Source organism: Hyaena hyaena, unplaced genomic scaffold (assembly GCF_003009895.1).
Source record: "Hyaena hyaena isolate Hyena2069 unplaced genomic scaffold, ASM300989v1 scaffold_244, whole genome shotgun sequence".
NCBI classification, from domain to species: domain Eukaryota; kingdom Metazoa; phylum Chordata; class Mammalia; order Carnivora; family Hyaenidae; genus Hyaena; species Hyaena hyaena.
In genome coordinates, this window is record NW_024080876.1 from 680,572 (window position 1) to 702,630 (window position 22,059).

At 37.1% G+C, this 22,059-nt stretch overlaps 2 protein-coding genes across 4 annotated transcripts in view; one reads left to right on the forward strand and one right to left on the reverse strand.

Annotated features, from left to right (window-relative positions):
* Positions 1–1,588, forward strand: part of MARCHF1 (membrane associated ring-CH-type finger 1) — a 303,989-nt gene extending 302,401 nt beyond the window's left edge. The window contains exon 7 of the mRNA XM_039244549.1: positions 486–1,588. Within this exon, the coding sequence (XP_039100480.1) occupies positions 486–784 (299 nt within the window). The 3' untranslated portion in view covers positions 785–1,588. The remainder of the gene's footprint in view (positions 1–485) is intronic.
* TMA16 (translation machinery associated 16 homolog) overlaps positions 1–22,059 on the reverse strand; it is a 49,183-nt gene that overhangs the window by 10,637 nt on the left and 16,487 nt on the right. Inside the window, exons 3-8 of one of the 3 annotated variants that reach the window (XM_039244552.1) lie at positions 17,309–17,346; positions 16,049–16,133; positions 14,754–14,902; positions 11,455–11,497; positions 8,286–8,416; positions 1,775–1,790 (exon numbers count right to left, since the gene is read on the reverse strand). In XM_039244552.1, the coding sequence (XP_039100483.1) occupies positions 8,323–8,416; positions 11,455–11,497; positions 14,754–14,902; positions 16,049–16,133; positions 17,309–17,346 (409 nt within the window). In that variant the 3' untranslated portion in view covers positions 1,775–1,790; positions 8,286–8,322. Of the gene's footprint in view, positions 1–1,774; positions 1,791–8,285; positions 8,417–9,105; positions 10,326–11,454; positions 11,498–14,753; positions 14,903–16,048; positions 16,134–17,308; positions 17,347–22,059 lie in introns of those variants that run through there. The other 2 variants (XM_039244551.1, XM_039244550.1) reach the window with 2 other exon arrangements.

Consider the following 22,059-nt stretch of genomic DNA (forward strand, 5'->3'; position numbering starts at 1 on the left):
GGGTGGGGAGGGGGACCTGTATGTACAATCCTATAAAAGTATCTATTATTTTACCTTTATAAGGTTTTAAGGTAAACCTTAAAGGTAAGGTAAGGTAAAATCCTTTAAAAGGATTTTTAACTGATTCTTTCACTTAGCATGTTCACCATTTCTCCTTCAAGATTGAACTATAAGGAATAAATGTCAAAGTAAGTATCAAAGGTCTAATGTCATTCTGATAATCACAGTAGGTACTTGATGCTACAAGGAGAAATCAGACGGTGATAGTGGGAGGTGAGTTCCTTCATGTACACTTTCAACAGTACCTTTAAAAGAGTTGAAAGCAATTAAGCAATTCTGGTTAGCATTTTACTGCCTGTTAACAATATATTTCTTATCCACAAAATTTAGTAGGCAGTCATGGTCTTTTGAAGGAGTCCGTAGAAAAAAATTACCAAATCCGTGGATAACAACTTGGTGATAACATTCTCTTTTTTATTTCAAAGGTGTTCTTGAATGGCCATTTTGGACAAAACTGGTTGTGGTGGCCATTGGCTTCACGGGAGGTCTTGTCTTCATGTACGTACAGTGCAAAGTCTACGTTCAGTTATGGCGCAGGCTGAAGGCCTACAACCGTGTGATCTTTGTGCAAAATTGCCCAGACACTGCCAAAAAGCAGGAGAAGAATTTCTCGTGTAATGTAAACACGGACATCAAGGATGCCGTGGTGGTGCCTGTGTCACAAACGGGTACAAATTCACTGCCATCTGCAGAGGGCAGCCCCCCTGAGGTCATACCGGTGTGACGGAACCAGTTGGGAGTTTCTTCACTGAAGAGTATCTTTCTAGCCCTTAGCCACTACACATGACAGAAGTGATCCTGAATTATTCACTCCCTTTATCTTCCCCTTTCTCCTACTGACTCATCCTTCCTTACGTTGCTCAAAAAGGAAAGGACCAAAAGGCACCAATGTCCAGGATCCCACGAAGCAGTCCAAAGTGTGATACGGAAATGTGAAAAGTTTGCTAAAGGGCGATTTCTAAGACAATTAAGAACCAATGGAGTGAGGGATGCTTTCAGGCAATGACAAAAGACTAAATGGACACATGCGTCTTCACGGTAGCAGGAGAAAGTTTAAGAATACAGACTTGAATTGCAATGTGTATTTCTTCTAAGGCCTTGTAATGTTAACTCTCTCATCTGGAAATAAGAAACATACTTGGTTTTAAGCTTGAAACTGTCTGCATTATCCTTAAGTCATATCAGAAGCAAACTTGGAGGATGCATATTTTGATATTTATACTTTGACAGCTAACAGATTTTTATGGCTATAGTGGAGTCCAGTTGTTTTAACAGATGCATGTTTTTAAAATAGATGCAATACACATTTGAAGAGATCAATACTTAGAATTATGTTTAAATCATGAACAAAGGATCTTCAGAGTTTTCTGGGTGTGATTAACACTGCTAAATACCTACAGAAGTTGAAATCACCTATCAGGTCCTATATTTTATCTGGTCCCTCTAAAACAGTGTTGTCCAACAGATATATAATGTGAGCCACAAATGCAGGCCATATCATATGCATACATTTTAAAGTTTCTAGTAGCCCCATTAGAAAAAGTAAAACTAAGTGAAATTTTTAAATTTAACACTAGATATCGAATTATCATTTCAACATGTCATCAGTATTAAAAATTGAGATATTTTACTTACAACTTTTTCTTATGAACCAAGTCTTCAAAATCCAGTATGTATTGTATCTTTACAACATATCTTCATTTGAATTAACCATACTGGATAACACAGCCCTAAAATTAGAGGCAGAGCCTTCACTTCATTGAACAATTGAATATTTTAAAAAACAACAGCTCTATTCATTCTTTTATTCAAAGTCACAAATGTTATAGTTTTATTAAGCACTTACATTCATCAAATTAAATATCCTGAGTTAGGTAAACTTACCATTTCTCTAAAGGGTAAAAAAAAAAAAAAAAAAAAAGTAGGGAAGGATGAAATAATCTAACTGCGGCGAAGTTCTGAAATTACCTTGTTTGCTACTATGAAGCACATACGATAGGGAAACAAAAATTAAGTATTTTTGTTAGGTCAAATGTGTAAGTTTTTTTTAAACACCTGTGGTATCAACTTGACAGATGAGTAGTTATGACTAAGCATTTATACTCTGTTTGAAAAAGCTGACAACATTTCCCTGCTCAGCTGGGAAGTAAAGATATTGAACAGATTTTGTGATAAGTAATAAACTGAGTTGTTGAGGTTTGACGTACAGCTGATTATTGTGCTCCTTGGATATTCATGTAAAACTGAAGTGTGGATGATAGATTCTGCAGTGAGCTAGATTAATGATTATAGATTTAGTGACCTGTCAAAGAAAGAGGTTTTACATTTTAAAAGGTGATTTATTTTTGTTATCTGTCATATTTATTATTGTGAAAAGGCAACCGTGATGGCCCTAAGAACCAAAGCATGGGTATCGCATTGCACAAACCTGGGTATCACATTGATGCACTTTGTAATTATCAGTGTGCTTGTTCTTAATGGATTATCATAGGAAAAAAGTAAGTAACCTTTTAATGAGGAGAAAGATGGTATGAATATTAGTAGTGGCTGACAAAGTCCAAATAGTCCCAATTCCTAGAAATAAATAAAAGGTAAACAATGTCAAGTGTGGGGGGGGGGGTGCAGTGTCCGTGGGTGATTGATTTCATGTATGTACATGAGAAAAGTGTTAAGGTTTTTGGTCAGTCAGGAAACAAAAGATTTAAAATACATCTTTCTTAAAACTTACTTATTGTTGTGGAAGGTATGGAATAAAGGCACAGGGAACACAAAGTTGAAGTAACTAAAGTATACCAAAATTTCTGCACAATTAAGGGCAAAAGTGTTGTAATAAAAAATTAACGAACTTTAAACAAACTAAAATTTGTATCAACTTCATCTTAAATTTCTATTTTAAAGTTTTAAGATAATTACTCATGAATAGAAGCTTTGTGTGATTTAACCATGGCATGTCACCCAATAGATTAACCTTGACTCCATTTTTGTTAATTTCCCTAAGCTTTTTACTAATCCATTTTTACTGAAGCTTAGCAATGGCAACATGTTGTTTACACATATTCCTTGGGGGGTGGAGGAAGGGGTGGGAGGGAATCTGTTACCAGCAAGCAATGAAATGTTGATGTCTCTTTTGTCTGCTCTGGAAGGAAAATGATTATTTACCTTAATTATCACTAAAAATACTATTTAAATTCTGTACAAATCTAAGCATGATTGGGAAGTGCACAGCTCATTTCTCAATGGGAGAGGATTGGCTAAAGTAGGCCTTGTCTATTAAGGGTTACACCTAACACTAAGGAAACATTTCTAGAATGAAAAGATCAGCATTACTGTCTTAACAAAAAAATATGATAGTGTTTAAGACCCTACCTAAATTCTCAAAATTAACTTGTACAGGCTTTGACTTTCTTGTAATGAGAATATAATATATATAGGTCCCTAGCAGGTTACAGTCAGCTTTTTATTCTGCAATTATTCTTCTGAACTTTATAAACCCTGATCTCCTGAATTTAAATCTTTTACAAAGTTTTCCTACAATGGCTGTTTATGGTTCAAACAATCTTAAATAACTACATGCATTTAAAACCTAATGTTGATTTCTTTTCAAATTCTGTGTGGCAACTGCCCTTTCAGTGAAAGGATTTGGCTTTGTGACAATACTTATGTGGACTGGATATACCCCTCAAAAGCTACGCTTCAGGATGACAGTGTTTTTGAAGCATGTTTACCTGCTCATGTAAGAAAATGAAATTGAAACAAAGGACTGAAATTGAAGAAAGAATGACAACGCAATTCTGTTAAAAACCTTGGCTTTTTATAATCATGCATCTGGTAGTATCAATACCATAAACCACAGACATTTATGCTGTTAATTTTTAAGAGAACTCTCACTTTCATTGTATCAAAGATTGAATTGTAAAGGAATGAAAGTCCAGTATTTTTTTAAAGATTGAAGTCCAAAAGGCAATTAAGGTTGAGAACACACACAAGTAAAACAAAAATGAAAAAAATCAAAACAAAAATGATCCAATCAACCTGGGATATAGCAATGGAGACACTGAAGAGAGGTATATATTGAAGGAGTCTTTCAAAGTGCCCCTGGATTAAATCTCACTCTGAGCTGCTATTACATGTGAGTACTGCCCCAGAGATAGCCTCACTTATTTTGTTTTGCAAAAGGTCCCTGGGTACCCCTAAAATATCTATTGTTTGGCTGGAAAATTAGCTCATTACAGCAATGACATCATTAGGAAACTGTAATTGTCAAGGGGGTGTGGTGGAGAAGATTATTCCATTTGCCTGACAGTTTACCTTTCCTTATCTTGTCAATGAATATTTCGGAACAAAGTAGAGCTCTTTAAACTTATTATTCATTATTGTAGTTGTTATATAATAATTATGTAGGACTTACACTTTCATTAAGAAAGATAAAAACCTTTTTTTTCTTAAGTCAGCCCAAAGGTGCTATTTTACATATCAATACAGCTGAAAGGAAGTACTGTTATTTTGGGCTGCAGTGTTTCCTCCAAATCTGAAGCCCATTTTGAAATTGGATATCACATTTAAAACAAACAAGGAAAAATTATTTTAACTGTGTGCAATTTTTTGAGATTGAGCATTTGTACTTTTTTGGTTTTACCTAATTCTCTTGCATTAACAACTTACTGTTTTGTGAATAATGTGTACTGAGACAAATTAAGGAAAAGAAAATAATTATCTGTGAAAGAAAGACTTTGTATATTAAACAAGTGACCTAAATTTTTGTTGTGGTTTCTATACTCTTTGCCTGATTTACCAGGATTTTGGCAGGTTTGTATCTGCAACATTCAAAAATGCTTGAGCTCTTAAGATTTTATAACAGTCTGGGTGTTTAAGCAGGTTCTGAATATATTCATAATTACTTTAAAGCCAACACAGGCTGACTCACCCTAATATTATAGAAAGGAATAAAGAGGTGTGTTAGCAAGGGAAAACCAATGGAAATAATCTAAATAGACTTTCAAAACTTGTTAAAAAAAAAAAAAAACCTAGAAGAAAAATCACAATTGTAAAGAAAAGACTTTCTCATACATAAGGCTTGGATATACCAAAGAATTTAACCACATTTCGCTACTCGGAGATAATAAAATAGTAAATTTCGGTAATTTCATACATTCTAAATAATAGAAGAAAAGACTGTGGAATCGATTTCTAATCTATAATGTTTGCTGATAAGAGAAGAAAATCCCTCTCTCCAAAGCCCCAACTTCTAAAGCTGAATTCAGGGTAAACTGACTGCCTAGCCCAAGGCCACCTCCAGGTCTTTTTGGTAGACTAAGAGTATGAGTTCATTCTGCCTAATTGGATATCCAAACTTACAGTCTTCTCCCACCACGTGAATTATAACAAATACTCCTGGATCACAAATCATTGTTACTGTGTGTTCAGCTAATGATCCTAAAACTGGGAGCTAGGATAGAGATTCCAAAGGAAGCAAGAGAATGGGGAGAAATACTTTAACTTAGGGAAAGGGCAATGCAGGCAGAGGGAAAGATAACCACAGTCCCGACTGGTAAGCATCAAGCAAGATTCAGCTAGTAAACAAACAGCAAGCCCTTGTTAGAGTCAGAGTTTCTTACTTACAGCGAGAGCAGAAAGAAGAAAACCTCCCAGTAGCCCATGAGTCTTGTCCCAAGGAAAGACACAAAAAGAGGGAGGCATGAGAGATGAAAGAAGACATGATAATGCAACAGAACGGGGCGGGGTGGGGGGGGGGGGGGGTGCACCTTGTTGCTGAGATGCTAATTCCATGTTGTAGCTAAACAACTTTGTGGCCTGCAGCTACGCCCTAAAGGGACTCAAAATGGGAGTCTCATACTTCATCAAAATCCAGAGGCAAGGCCAACTGTCTCATGTCCTCTCTGGAAAGACAGGGAGGCATACATGAAATAGCCCATGGTAGTTCCTCCCATGCCCCAAATCCTTGAGTTCTAGGAAGTTCATGGGGCATCATTCCAAGACTCAGGTTAGCCTGAGCCAAGCCTGGCCTAAGTGGATATACACAAGGTCCTCAGGGTGCCAGCAGAGCTGTTCCACAATAGAAAAGAGCGTGGCCATTCTAGGAATGGACAGAAGGCCTGTATATCTGAAGTACAATAAGCCAAGGGCAAGTGGACACAAGCTGAGGTTGGAGAAGCAGTCAGGAATCAAGTCATTTCAGGCCTCTTTAGCCACGGTAGGTCATATGCATTTCACCCCAAATGTGATGAATGTCAATGTAGGTTCAGCAGTTGTAACTATGCCACTCTGGAAGGGGGTGTCGATAATGGGGGAAAGCTGTGCATGTGTGGGGACAGCAGATATAATCTCTTTACCTTCCCCAAATTCTTATGTGAACTTAAAACTGTTCTAAAAAAATTAAAGTGTTTAGAAACAAAATTATACCTACCAAATACACATACCATTAAAAAAATTGATGGAATGATACTTTAACAATATGAACATAGGAATGGCATATTATAGTGTACATTTTCCAAAATTCATCAGCAACTCCAGAGAATGGATTATGAGGACCAAGAATGGAGGCATGAAGGCCAGTGAGGAAGCGAATTCACAGGCAAGGCCTGGTGCCTCACTCGGGTAAGGGCAAAGAGTGGAGATGGCCTGACATGTACTGATTTGACTCTCTTTTTGAAAACTGAACCAGACCTAACTAATTAAATTTAATTGGGGAGAGTATGGAAGAGAGAAAGTGAAGAATCAAAGACGATTTACAAATAGTTTTGAGAAATTAAGTGAAAAACTTGGGAGAGATTCAAGGTTCCTGATGAGATAATAGGGATTGGGATCCACAACACAAATAGGAGTATTTGCCTCTGAAAGGAGAAAAGCTGCCATATCCATGAAAGGAAGGGAAAGGGAAAGGGAAAGGGAAAGGGAAAGGGAAAGGGAAAGGGAAAGGGAAAGGGAAAGGGAAAGGAAGGGAAGGGAAGGAAAGGAAAGTTAGAAAAAAATACTATACTGCTATTTTCAAATTTGTTCAGTTTTAGGCTTATCTTTAGGCTTACAATTCCNGGGAAGGTAGTTTCTATTTTCTCAGTGATGTATATAAAGTGAACAGTTGGTTGAGGAGGCAAATATTAAAGCTGAGCTAGAACAAATGAAAAAGTAGTCAAAATTATCTCAAAGTTGGAAAACGAACGTGTTACAGGTACAGAGTAAAACTGCTAAGCAGTATTGAGAATCCACTTGGATGTGCAAACATCAATGGAAAAACCTGTCTGACATTCTCCAGGAATGCTGAGCTGCTTGAGAACGACAGGTATAAAGGAGACAGATAACTCGGGAGTGCTCCTCAGTTTGAGTTTTGAAAGACGAATACTATGCAGTCAGGGGCAAAGGGATTGAGCATGTGACAGGAGGCAACTATAAAACCCAAATCTAAACAAAACACAAAATCTGAAAACAGGAGATAGGTGGTGCACAATGAAAGAATGAAGTCAAAGTACAGAACTTCGGCAGTGGAGGGGAAAGGAGATAGTAAATAGAGAATAGAACAGTCACAGTTTATGGGAGTTTCAGGTGCTGATAAGTCTCTTGGTGTGGTCACCGAGAAGCCTCTGAATGGAGTGGAGAAAAAAGTTACAATTTTAGATTTGTTAACCACAAGGGTCCTGGCATCACTGAAATGATTAAGACAGAAGAGAAGAAAATTGAGCCAAGAGCTAAAGTCTTCAATGAATGAGGAGAAGGTTCTTCTGGGAGGTAAGATAATAAGGAAAGGAAGACAGTGATAGGGCTTAAAAGGGAGAAGTGGAAGCGGCAATAGAGAAAAGAGGAAACCTGTCTAATCTCCTGCTCCTGAAACGCAGGCATAGAAGAGTAGAAAAAGCTTCTATTTGAGGTGACAGAGTCCTAAGGAGATATCTATGTCGGTGAGGAAAAGAAGTGACTAGGTTATCTGGAAAGACACCACTGTCAGAGTGAACAACGGCGTCTCTGAGCTTAGGCATGTACCATTAGCTCATATCCATGGAAGTTCCACTTACTGTTGACAAACTATGGCAAGCAGGCAAAGTCCAGCCTATTTTGTGTATGGCCACAAAACTAAGAATGATCTTTACATTTTTAAAGGGTAGTAAAACATGCACACACACACATACACACACAGAGATATGCAAAAAGAAACTGCATTTGGGCTGCAATACCTAAAACATTTACTATCTGGCTCTTTACAAGAAAAAGTTTACCTCGTTTACAAAGAACTGCCAGCAAAGTGAGTTACTTTTACTCTCTTCCACGACCATGGACTGTGGAAGCCATCTTACAAGATGGTCTACCAACCGAAAGGAAGGAGCCAAACAAAGGCAGCAAGTTATCCCTGCAGGGGGAAAAAAAAAAAAAAAAAAACATGGTCTATAGAAAATGATTAAGGATATCCTTTAAAAGCAATATTGTAACAACAAATTGTCTCTTAGGCTACTCTGGTCCAGCCAGCAGTAACATGACTATTACTGTCATGACACAATTATTACATATAATGATATATAATAAAATTAGGAATTATAATTATTATCCTAAATGACAAAGTAAATGCATCCATTCAACAAATACCTACCTATTTTAGTTCCAAGCAGGGTGCTTATTCTGTTTTTTGCTTTGATGGTACAGGGAAAACCAGAACAAATGGTTAAGGGGGAACACGATCTGCCATTTTCACAAGTTATTTAGTATGTATAGTCAGTATAGTATGACTTTCTAAATATCAGACCAGATATAACAGTTTTCCATCTCTTTACTGTAATTTAAGATTCACCTTGGCAGCTCTTTCTGCCCACAGGTCCTGTCCCCGTGCTTTAATAAAATCACCTTTTTACACCAAAAAAAAAAATTCAGTGTTTATAGCCATTTCGAAACAAAAATGAAGCAAAAAAAAAAAGGACATTTTCCACTGACTGAAGAGACAGGAACTTCCATAACCATAAAACCATAATTTTACAAAGATTACTAAAGAAAAGCAAATTAGCATCAGTCGAAACACTGAAGACGAATAATTGGAACTTTAAGAAGTGAAATTATGGAAATAAATTTTATTTTTAATTTTCAATAGTAAAAAAAAGCTGTAACATTTTAAATAAATTGTTAACAAGACTTAGTTGATATCTAGTTATAGCATCGTTTTACATTTATTTTCTTGAAAATACTCAAATACACTTCCATTGTATCCTTTAGAAAATAGCCTAAAAGATAACTGCATTTAACAAGTCCTATAAAGAACATTCTAATACATTCATGTTCTTCATGATACTTGAAAAACTGAGTTATATGTCATTTACTGTATCTCTTAGAAGAATAACACAATCGCAGTAACTGATTCTTTGATCTTGTTTCCACAGATAAAACCTATCATTTTTCATGAGAAAGCAGAAAATATTCAAACAGAAAGAGCTAACCTGCAACCGTTTATCAAAAGGTAACAAATTATGTGTGAGAGACTAACACCACGAAAATAGTCAACATTTTTTCTTTACCACTGAACTCTGGTGCAAAGATAATAAAAATAACGTACAATCCACCAGTGTGTATTTGTTCCATACCACATTTTCCCCTATCTTACAAGGAAAGAAAATAAGTTTAATTTAAGAGGAAGATTAGTGGAACACTATTACTGAAAGGCAATTCTGCAATCACCACTGCTCAAGAAGTATGCATGGGACCCTTCCAGAAAACATGTAGCTGTACATACCCCACAATATGACAGTAGGTGATCCAAGGTGAACATGAAAAGAATTAAAACTTTTTTTTTCCTTTTTCAGATCACTCCCTATGCTCGGGAAATTCAGGTTAAATGGATCTTAGACTGTGCTTTTATTTCATTATATCTCATTTAGCAATAAATGAAAAGCAACACTTACTTTTTAAGTGAAAATCATAACACTTTTTGAAACCGTAAATGGGATTTTCATCATGAAAAAAGATAAGCTACTTAGCAAATTCTTGTATCTAGACAGTTATTTACCATAATCAGTTCAAATATAACTTAACGTTCATATTATTTACTTTCAACTGAAATAAAGGACAATTAGGCCACTGCAGTCATTTCCTCATCTGAGTCACTGGAGTCATCTTTTAGCTCCAATTCCCCTAAATCTTTGTCTACGGTTATAATAGTTTTCTTCTTGTCTACGGTTATAATAGTTTTCTTCTTGCACTTCTTGGGAACTGCATCATTAGCACAAATTTTTCTCATTTTAATGGTTGGCAATTTCTTCAGATCAAAATCCCATTCCCTAAACAAAAGAGAGTACATACAGAGGATTGCTGGGGTGCGAGACGGGGAAACAATCAGTAGTTAAAACTCTAAAAGCAGCAGAACAAAGCTTATAAATTTATAGTATATCAAATGCACTAGAAACAAACAATATAGATGCATTAGGAAAAAAAAATGTCCCAAGAACTGAGGTCTGTAGCAGTAACTGCACACAGATTCCTACGTATCCAAAACTTTCAAAAAGCAATTCAGGAAAATATTAGACAGAAGTTACAAGGAGGCTCTGTTCCATTCTTTTATTCTCCCTAACCTGAGTCTTCAATCCAGCCATATGCTATCAAGAATCTAAAGAGAAGGAACTAAGACACCTGGGTGGCTCAGTCAGTTAAGAGTCCGACTTCATCTCAGGTCATGATCTCATGGCTCAGGAGTTCGAGCCCCACATGGGGCTCTGTGCTGACAGCTCAGAGCCTGGAGCCTGCTTCGCATTCTGCGTCTACCTCTCTCTCTGTCCCTCCCTCGCTCACATTCTGTCTCTCTCAAAAATTAAAATAAAAAATGAAAAAAATTAATAAATAAAAGTATGACCTAGATCATATCTGGCAAATCTCCAAAATGCAGTCAGAAAAGATTTTTCTTTTCACACATGGTGGTAAATCACAGTAAGTTTCAGAAACCAAAAAACATGTTATTGTTACACCAGAAAATTCAATCTTTCAACCACCAGTCTAGTTCTCGATGACTTAACCTTTTCTCTGGTATCACTTTCCAGTAACCATCTTTTCTGAAAGAACTCTGAGCCATCAAGTCTATGGCCGTTAGGCTATCTTTTAAAAAGTACAGATCGGGGAAGAAGAGTGAGCACAAGTTCTTTTAAGTATTATATTAAAGTATCTAAAAAAAATTTTTTTAATAAATAAAAGCACCATGTCACTATTACTTCAGTGTACGTCAAGCGTTTCAAAGAAACACAATTTAGGGAAAGCCTTTCTTTGTCTGATAAAACAGAAAAGGTAAAAGAAACCCTTGAGGTTTTTTTTAGTTCATTAGAGCTAAGTTCAAAGTTCTAGGTTCATAAGGGAAGAAAGTTTATTTCTCATGTATTTTACATGCTGTTTCAAGGAATAATAAAAAAGAGACACACTTACCTAAAAGTTTTCAGATTACCTGCATTTACAATGTCTGGAATCTCTAGGAAAGAAAACAATTTATATGCATTAAGCAGTGTTCTTTAAATTACAACACTTCACAGTTTCCTTGTTTATTATCTCAGATAGAAAAATGGGACAGACAGCAAAAACATCCAAGGCAAAACAAAATTTCAAAACACTGCTGTAATGCTATATGAAAAGTAAGTTTTCGAAGTATAAAGGGCTTAGTTTAAGAAGGTGATTTATTCACCAGCCACACTCCGTGACTCTGGAGGAAGGACTGTGGCACACTTGAAACAACACTGCATCTGAGGTTTGGGGCTGACTCAATCACCAATACATGTTTGACCTTGGCCACGTTCTGTTAACCCTCCAGCTATATGGTGAACAGACTTTAGAAGGAAAGAACAGTAACAAAGACATCAACTGGGAGGCTGTTACAATGGTACAGTTGAGACAATGGTAGCTTGAACTACGGAGGTGTTGACAGTAGCAGTAAAATTTACCAGATGCAAAATATATTTGCTGATGAGGTGGACAGAGCATGGAAGTGACTAAGGGCTTCCAACCTAAACAACTAGACAGGTGGTGATGTCACTGCCTGAAATACAGATTGGGTGGGAGGAGCAAGTTTTGGGAGAAAAGCTGGACTTTGCTTTGGGACGGGTCAGGTCTGAGATGCCTGTAAGACATTCAAGTAGAGGTTTCGAGAAACCCATCTTTGATAATGCAAGTCTGGAGTTCTAGGGACAAGTTAGGGTTGACAGATACAAATTTTGAAATTATGGGCTTGTAGATGGCACTTAAAACCACACACTGAATAAAATCAATTAGGAGTTGGTATAGACAGATAAAAAGAAGAGGCCCAAAAAAATAAGAGACCTTGGCCAATATTTAGTTTGTAAAGAGGAATATTCAACTTAGGACACTGAAAAGTCTCGGTCAGAGACCTAGAAAGACAACTAGGAAAGGGCTGGGTCTTCTTTACCAAATGAAAAGTGTGACAAGAAAATGAAATGATTGATTCTGTATCAAATGCTGTAGAAAAGCTGACTGAGTGAGAATCAGTGCCCAGTATAGCAACTACTTGCCTTAGCAACTTAGTCATCAGTGACCAGGACTGTTAGCTGAGTGGAGACAACAGCTCATGAAAGTGGTTCCACAGAAAATGGGACATGAGGAAATGGAGACTATAAGCGTAAACCCATTTTACAAACCGATGGTGACTACTCCATGAAAGGGACACTGAACTTGTTGAAGCTCTCCCTCAACAAGGTACTGTGTCAAGTGCTTTTATAAAAGAAACCTCATGTGACTTTCAAACAACCTGTGGACATAGGTACACTATTTACTGCAATGTTTAAATTGAAGAAAACGAAGAGGAGGATTTAAATAACTTGTCCTGTTTTACAGTAAGCTGCAAGGGTTTAAATCAGATCTATCTAGTTCTAAAGCTATTTTCTGTTATTTTTTCAGTTAAGAAACTCACTTCTTACAGATGATGAAGAAGAACTGCCAACTACTTCAGGGTTTCTAGTGTTACTATAGTGTAGGTGCCTGACATTAAGCTTCTGATTGTCTGGACATCCATATCAAACACGCTTCTCCAATGAAAACCTTGCCAGCTGCATGACACAGCTGCAGCAAAACAACTAGATGGGAAACCAGGCCGCCCCATCTGTGAAAGTTGGTTCCCTTTCAGAAAGACCTTACCTGGGAAACAACCACTCGAGTGATGCCGTTTTTCCCTTCTTGCATCCTACCTCCCACTGCTGTGTTTCTAATTCGCCAATAAACAGTGAACCTGTGAAACCCTTGGCACCTCACCTTAGACCCTAATAAAGGCAAAGCTCCAGGTCCACACTCCCTCTCTCTATATTCGACCTCCCTGCATGACCCTGGGTGTGCTGTGGACCCCCCAGGACCTGTAATAAATCTTGTTGTTTCCAAAGTTCCCTGATGGTTATTACTGAGGTGCATCATGCAATCCTAACAAGAACCACAAAACCTGGCCCCAACACAACACTGGCTCCGGCTGGGGAAATGCCGCTGGGGGCTCACCCCAAGTACCCCGTGCAGGTGGGTGCTTCAGGCATGTCTAGCAGACAGCATCAGTATCAACAGGCTGGGGCCGACACAACAGTTATCCACAAGCTATTTCCTTTAAGGTCCTATGCTTCAGTATTATTATTACCAAAATTTAAACCTTTAATTTGCTATTAAGTATTCTGTTCATACTACACATTTTAAGTAAATCCATGTACTATAAATGCCCTAACATGGACTAGGAATGGAATGTGAATGAAGGAATGTTGAGAACCATGGCAAACTTAGGAATATATGATCAAATCCAAAAGGGACACCTGTTACTCCACTATAGTGGATTTGTGTAGCCAGACCATTCGACTTCTTAAAAAGAAGCCAGAAATCTACATTTTTCATGTGCAATCACCAGATTTTTTCTACAATGACAATTAAGAAGCCAATCAAATACCATCTATAGGCCATGTTGCCTCTGCGTCATCAGCATCTGTGGGCTTTGCAAGCCTTAAAGTACCCTCATTAAGTGCTTTTCTTCCAAAAATGTTAGTAAACTAATAACATATAGAAATGCTACAAGCTAAGAATGAATATTCGATTTCTATAGTTTTTCAAGAATAAGTACAACCCATATAGGTTGGACCTGCAAGGATTAAGGGGACAGGAAGGGCACAGCACCTCCTCTAAAGAAACTCAGATGTAGTTGGAGATGGTCAAGTACTAATTCCACAAAAAAGCAAATAAGGTATGTGCCAGAGGGGAGAGGAAAGCTTTACTGTCACAGTAGAAAGATACGATGTCACTATAACAACTGACAGTTTTGAGAATGTAAGAAAAAAAATGAATTAAATTATTTGATATACTCAACGGAAGAAAGGAAATGAGAGGAAGAAATTCAAAAAATTAATTAAATTAAATTCAAAAAATTAACCAACTGAATTAAGAAAAATTAAGTATTTGAGGGGCGCCTGGGTGGCTCAGTCGGTTAAGCGTCTGACTTCAGCTCAGGTCATGAACTCACAGTCCATGCGTTCAAGCCTCGCATCGGGCTCTGTGCTGACAGCTCCGAGCCTGGCGCCTGCTTCAGATTCTGTGTCTCCCTCTCTCTCTGCCCCTACCCCACTCGTTCTCTGTCTCTGTCTCTCCAAATAAAATAAAGACATTAAAAAATTTTTTTAAAAATTAAGCATTTGAAATTAATTACAAATCTGATATGGCTATGTATTTTAGAAAGAAAAAAATCACACAAAACACACCAAGGCCGTATCCTTCATACTGCTGCCGCTCACGCTCCATTGTCTGCTTGATGACTGTCTCCCGGGAACAGTGCCGCCTTCCTTGCCTGTCTTTGATGCTGTTATGTAATTCAATCTGCTCTAGTTCACTGTTGAATCGATTTAAATACCTGAGAAATAAGAAAGCAATCTGAATTACAAGTCTGTACATTTGGCTGACATTACTTCATTTAAAATATAAACCCCAGCCTTCACCTGTCTTCAAAATTTTTGTATTCCTCTGAGTTCCTCGAGTCCTCAGCCTTCAGACCCTTCCTGAATAACTCAACCATTTCCAAAATTTCAGCAACCAAATCACCGCCTGTTATTCCAAGTATCTACTCAACTCCAGATCCTCATATTCAACCGCCTCCTGGACATCTCCATCTGGATGTCCCATGGAGGCTTAACACATCAAAAGTGCATTTATGTTCACCCTGGTCCCCCTCATTCCCCACCAGACCTGCTCCGTCTCTTTGGCTCTCTACCTCAGGAAATAGTACAGCCATCCACCCAGTTGGCCATGTGAACAATGCAGGTGTCCTCCTTAACGCCGCTCTCTCCCTTTTATGCCACATCGAACTTTTCACTAAAGAGTGAGACTTTCTACCTCTTTAATATCTCTGGAGTCTTCATTCCTCTTCACCATACTGCTACTAATGATGCAGAGACCACCATCATCTCTTGCCTGAATTGCTTCATCTGCCTCCCAACAGTGTCCTGGCCAAAACCATGCCCCTCGGTATCCATCCTCCCTCTCACTGCTGTGACATTCCTGAGGTTTAAATGTGACCATCTCAGGTGCCTGCTGTAGAAAGCTTCCTGTGGCTCCCAAAACTTCCTTTGATAAAGTTACAACGATACTTGAGGTCTTTAATTAGTTGTACTTGCCACAATGCCCTCTTTGAACCTGTTATTAAATGTCGGGCAGATCACTAAACATGTTGCTCTTACCTCTGCTACTGTTCTCTCTGCCTAAAGGCTCTTCAGCTAACTTACTGCAATCTGCTAACTCTCACTCTTCAGGTCTCAGTTTAGACAATATTTGCATTAGGAAACTTTTCCTGATCCCCAGGAACTGGGTTAACTAACACTCCCAGGCTCAGAAAGGTTACAAACTTACTAGAGTGGCTAAGCCAGTGTGAATCGTAAAGCCTTTTAGATAACAAAGTCCATTTACTCCTCTATAAATCCAGAATAGAACTTTGTGTCTTGAAGAAACAGGATGAACAAGTCCTCCTTTTCTGACATTTACTCATAACATGCCCAGTGTTTACCTTTCAATTAATTCACAAGCATCTTTCTTTGAATAGCCTGCTTTTTGAGGATCAAGGTGACTTTGAAACCACTGTAGCTTTTCACCTGTAACAACAGGTACCAAGATAGTTTAACACCATAAGTCATCACTTAAGTAATGAGTATTCATCAGAATTTTCAACATCAATGTGTTTAAAATAGTATCAAAACGTATTTCAATGTTAAATATAAAGGCTCATGTGGGCTCAAAGATAATTAAACCAGTTTGTCAGAAATCAAATTGTCACATTTTAATTTGGGGAAGAGACAGGGGTGGAAGAGATGCTTTTCTGTGTATTTCTTGTCCAGTAAGAATGCAAAATTCTTTTTAAAAAGAATAATAGAACACAAAGTTCTAAGTATTTCAAAGCAAAGGATAGACCTTCTCTAATGAAATGAAACTTGATTAGATTAATGGTGAAGATGGTCGCTGCTGAACATTAAATAAGCAGCAGGCTCTATGTCAAGAGCTTTACAATCCGTAGGAGGATCAGTACATTATTATCCCTATTCAGAGATGAGAATAAGTAACCTGTGAGGGCCTCAAAGTCAGTAAATATACCAACCATACAAGAGCTTCCAGACACTGTGCGAAGATTAACTAACATTATCAAAGAGCTAACAGACCTCATCCTTATGAGTAAATCTGATGAGCAGGGTCATATTCGGTTAGAGTTCTCAAAATTACAAATCAAGAAATGGCCCTACCCAGGTATGGATGACCTACTTAGAAATACTATTCTATTAACTGAGAAAGCATTGGAGAGAAGTGTTGAAATAAAGCCTAAAGGTCATTCTTTTTAAGTCAGGCAAATAAGTAAAAATTTACTAACAATAAATATGACCAAAAAAAAAAAAAAAAAGATTATGACACTGAGACATAAACTGAGGATGCATGTATCCATATCATTAAATATAAACCATTGTTTCCAAAATACTTAGGCCATAATCCTTCTTAATTCTAATCATTAGGGAGCTAGAATTAAACTTCAGAGACAGAAAAATAGATAGATATAGGTAGGTAAACATAAACTAAATCATTTCTGAAAACCTGAGTAGGTATTATTAACACTTTCTAAGAGCTCATGATTGATTTTACTTTGTTTGGTTTTAATTAAATCTGGTAAAGAAAGTTCACTTAGATAAAAATAATATTTCCCTAGAAGAATCAAAAGAAAACTAGGCATATAGCAGAATTTCACTATCCTCTAGCCAGATGTAAAATAAGTAAATCTACTTACCAAGAAGGTTAAGACGCAATGCCTTTTCATTCTTCAATCTTAGGAAAAAAAGGTGCATAATGTGTTAGAAAATTTTCAAAGCAAGTTTTAAGAACCTGTCAAAAACAAACAAAAAAAACTGCCCACAGAACCTTAATTCAAAGATCATTCTTTCATACATATGAAATTAATTTTGATAGTGCAGAAATAATGAACACCGTGCTTTTCTTGTAAATCGTTGGAACAAAATGTTACTAGAAACTTTTCTTTAGCTCTTCAATGACTAATGACCAAAGGACACCTATACAACAAATTAGCTTTGAAAACACAAAAAAAGGCTTGATTGGATTATGAATGTTCAGGTGGATAATACTTGTGCGCAAAAGAATAATGAATACTTTCTAGAAGATGGAATGCAGCCACTGTCACCTTTTAAACTTCAACAAGAATAAAACAGAACACTTACTTTTCATAATTTGAAAAGAATTATAATAACTCATCTATTCTCAGAAAACAGTATGGGTAATACATGATCCCATGATTGCTGGCATTCTAAATAATAACTGAGACCTTTCGAAGGCTAGTTTTTGCTACACTTTCTGCTACCCACTAGAGACGTAGCAATGACCAAAAAAACTACTGTCCCTGCCCTAACAAAACAGACCAGATTTATCCTCCCACTTTAAACAACGAGAAAACTGGGGAAATAAAATGAAGCCTTTTTAAAAAAACTTTAAAAAAAAAATTGGGTACAGGGGCACCTGGGTGACTCAGTGGGTTGAGCATCTAACTCTTGACTGCAGTTCAGGTCATGTTCTCACGGTATCTCAGTTTGAACCCCCATGCCAGATTCTGTGCTGACAACCCAGAGCCTCCTTGGGATTCTCTCTCTCCCGCACTCTCTGCTCCTCCCCGACTCATGTGCATGTGCACACCTACTCTCTCTGCCCCTCCCCCACTCACATATACTCTCTCACAAAAAACTAACAAAGGACTTGGATTCAGAATATACAAACACTTACTACTTAAAAAGACAACCCAATACCAAAAAGGGCAAACGATTTTTTACAGATTTTTAATCAAATCAAAGACATACAAATGACCAATAAGCACATAAAAAGATACTTAATATCAAGTCATCAAGATGTACAAAATTAAATCATACTGGGATACCATTATACAACTATCAGAATGGCTAAAACAGTTTGTAAGAACTGATAATACAACATGTGTGAAAGGATATGGAGAGAATGTAACTCTTACACACTGGTGGTGAAAATACAAAATACTATCACTTTGGACAAAGCAATTTCCTACATACTTAAACATGATACCTATCATATGACCACCAATTCTTATAACTTAATTTCATATAAACTTAACTTCTTACATACTTTTAACATACATTCACTGTGTGACTCAGAAATTCCAGTTATAGGAACTGAAAGAAAAATGAAAACAACATCTAAACAAACATTGTACGTGAATATTCATGGCAGATTTATAATATCAGAGGCTGGCAAATTTATTCTTAAATGACCAGAGAGTAACATGTTAGGCTCTGTGGGCCATGTGGTCAGTCTCTGTCACAACTACTTATTTCCACAATTGTAACCTGAAAGCAGCCACAAATAATACAAAAGGAATGGACACAGCTGTCTTCCCATAAAACTTTTTAATAAAAACGCATCGCTGGACCTTAGTTTGCAGAACCTGATAATAGCCCAGTACTATAAATAATCCAAACGAACACTAACAGGTGAATGAATAAACAAACTGCATTTTCATACAATGGAATACTACTCAGTAATAAAAAATAAGGACAATATGTGAAATTATATGAGTAAATTTCATAAATACTATGCTAAGAAGCTGGCACAAAAAATTACAATCATTTCATTTATAAGAAACAACAGAAATTAAAAAAAAATTGAAAAAAAAAAAAAAGGGGCGCCTGGGTGGCTTAGTCGGTTAAGCGACCGACTTTCGCTTAGGTCATGATCTTGCGGATCGTGGGTTCGAGCCCCGCATCGGGCTCTGTGCTGACTGCCAGCTCAGAGCCTGGAGCCTGTTTCAGAGTCTGTGTCTCCCTCTCTCTCTGACCCTCCCCTGTTCACGCTGTCTATTTCTCTCTCTCCTAGAAATAAATTAAAAAAAAAAAAAAATTAAAAAAAAAAAAAAAGAAACAACAGAAAAGACAAATCTCATCTATCAAAATAGAGAGCAAATCAGTGGTTCCCTGAGGCTATGGTACAGGGCAAGGATGGAGTGAGAAATGAACAAGGGAATCCTTAGGAAGAATGAAAATGCATATACATTAATCATAGTGGTTACACCAATGTACTGTCAAAACTCAAATCTGTACACTGAAGATATGGCTATTTTACTGAATGTTACTTATACGTTAAAGTTGATTTTAAAAAATAAAGAATACTTCAGGAGCACCTGGTTGACCAGTCAGTTAAGGGTCTGACTTTGGCTCAGCTCATGAGTTCAAACCTCTGTGCTGACAGCTTAGGGCCAGAAGCCCGCTTCGGATTCTGTGTCACCCTCTCTCTGCCCCTCCCCCACTCATACTCTGTCTCTGTCTCAAAAATAAGCAAATTGTAAATAAAAAAATAAAAATTAAAATAAAAAAAGAGTACTTCATAACAAGGAAGAGAAAAATTCATTCCTTTCAAATAAGCCTAGAGGAAAGAATCTAGTTAGAAGTCAGGTTGCAATAATTCTGAATGAACTCAATAGAGGCCTGAACTAGAGTGGTATCGGTTGGAATACAGAAAAGTAGAGAGATTTGAGATTAAACCTCAACAGTACTTTTTCCCTAGATTTTTACTTATTAGGCTTAGTTTCTTTGTTAATTTTTCATACCAAGTCATTTTATTCTGCTATCTAGAGTTCTTTGCTGCTTACTCTGCAGGACAAGATATGACAGTATATACCAACAAAATATTGCTAAGCTCAGAAATCATAAAATAAAGTTAAAATCATGACACAGAATAGCCATTTGCTGTCTGTTAATTGTGCATCACTTGCAATGCACTAGTCTTCAAACCATATTAGTTTCGTTTAATATGAACATAAGCAATATTCCATATAGTCTTAAATCAGAGCATTCAAATACAGAAGAGGAACATGTCCGAGCTCTTAGCTGTTGCTATTAACTCTTGTTATATCTTTAAGTAATCAGAGTCTATCAACACAAGTTAACTCGATCAACCCAGCTGGTTCTGGTTTTGTATCCTTCTATCACTAGTCAAAGCCAAACATAACAGATATCCTTCCTGATCTTCCCCTCACTTGTCTTTCTCTCTAAAAAGAAACCCGAGGAAGCAGTACAAAGAATCCTCAGTTCTCTGTACAAGTACAGAGACTGGAACTGTAAGCTGCCTATCTTTGTTCCCTAGAAAAACCAAATATCTTGGTAGGTAGTTAAGAAAAGGTGGCAGTATCTAAAATGGTCCCCACTGATTCTTGTGTCCTGAGATTAATGTCCTTCAATGTAGATGGCTTAGACCCAGTGACTTCTAACAAATCAAGAGCACAAGAGCAATGGATGTCATTCTGAAATTAAGTTTCAAAGACTGTCTTCCATCCTGGCCACCTTCTCTTGCTCTATCTCAGAACCTCTGCTCTGTCGGAACCAAGTTACCATGCTGTGAGTGGCCCATGGAGAGACATGTGTGGCAAGGAACTGATGCCTTCAGCCAACAGGCAACCATATATGACTTGAGATCTGTCAACAGCCACTGAGGTAAACCTGGAAGCAAAACCTCTCCCTATCAAGCTCTGGGACGAATGTAGCTCCAGTCAACATTTTGACTATAGCTTTGTGAGAGACTGAGCCAAAAGCAGTCAGTTAAGTGGCATTGGAATTCTTGACCAAGACTGTGTTTGTTTCAAGCTGCTAAAATGGCATAATTTGTTATGCAGCCACAGATAATTAAAGCAGGATTTGATAACTGCTATTCATTACTCAGAAGGCACAGGCACTTACAGTTCAAGTTAAGTTGTACTGGTACCTTTTCTATCATCCTGCATACAGATTTGTTCCAAGAGTCTGAGTATCTTTCACCAACCATCTCCCCAAAATATGCAGCTCAGCCTTTCTGTCTTGCTGGAAGTACTACTCTAGTGCAGGTAGATCGGCAGTATTTTAAGATAGTACTTGTGATCATGCCATTTAAATTAAATATGACTCATGGTCAATGACGCTGCTACTCAAAAAACTGATATCTATGACAGGTGTTAAGTCTGTTTCATAAAATACAGTAGACACTAATAAAACCGTACATTTGTTTGCTTCTGGGGCCATAATGGTTACAATGGTGATTTCTTTAAAACTTCTTTAAAATAAATGACAAAAATTTGTTTAGAACATTGTCCAAGTAGAAAAAATTACATAATACCTTTCAACTCTGTACTATAAAAATGGAGCCTTCACCAATAATGGACCCTCCTTTGATAGAATGAGTTATATAGCAATTAGCATGTTGTTCAGTTTTATCCTTCCATATTTCTTTTATAATGTTGATTCTGTAAATCAACGCATAAAATCTTGAATACAAATGAAAACACACAAAGATTCTAGGCTCACTGGCACAAGTACATACAGTGAACTAAAGAGCTTAGCCAAATTCTAAATCCGTTATTTCCTAAAATATTGCATGTATACCACTGGTACTACATAAGCTGGTTTTTAAGATTCTTATGGACACAGAATTAAATCATCTTTAAGCAAGTTACATTTTTTTCCTCATTTTTCTTTTCAT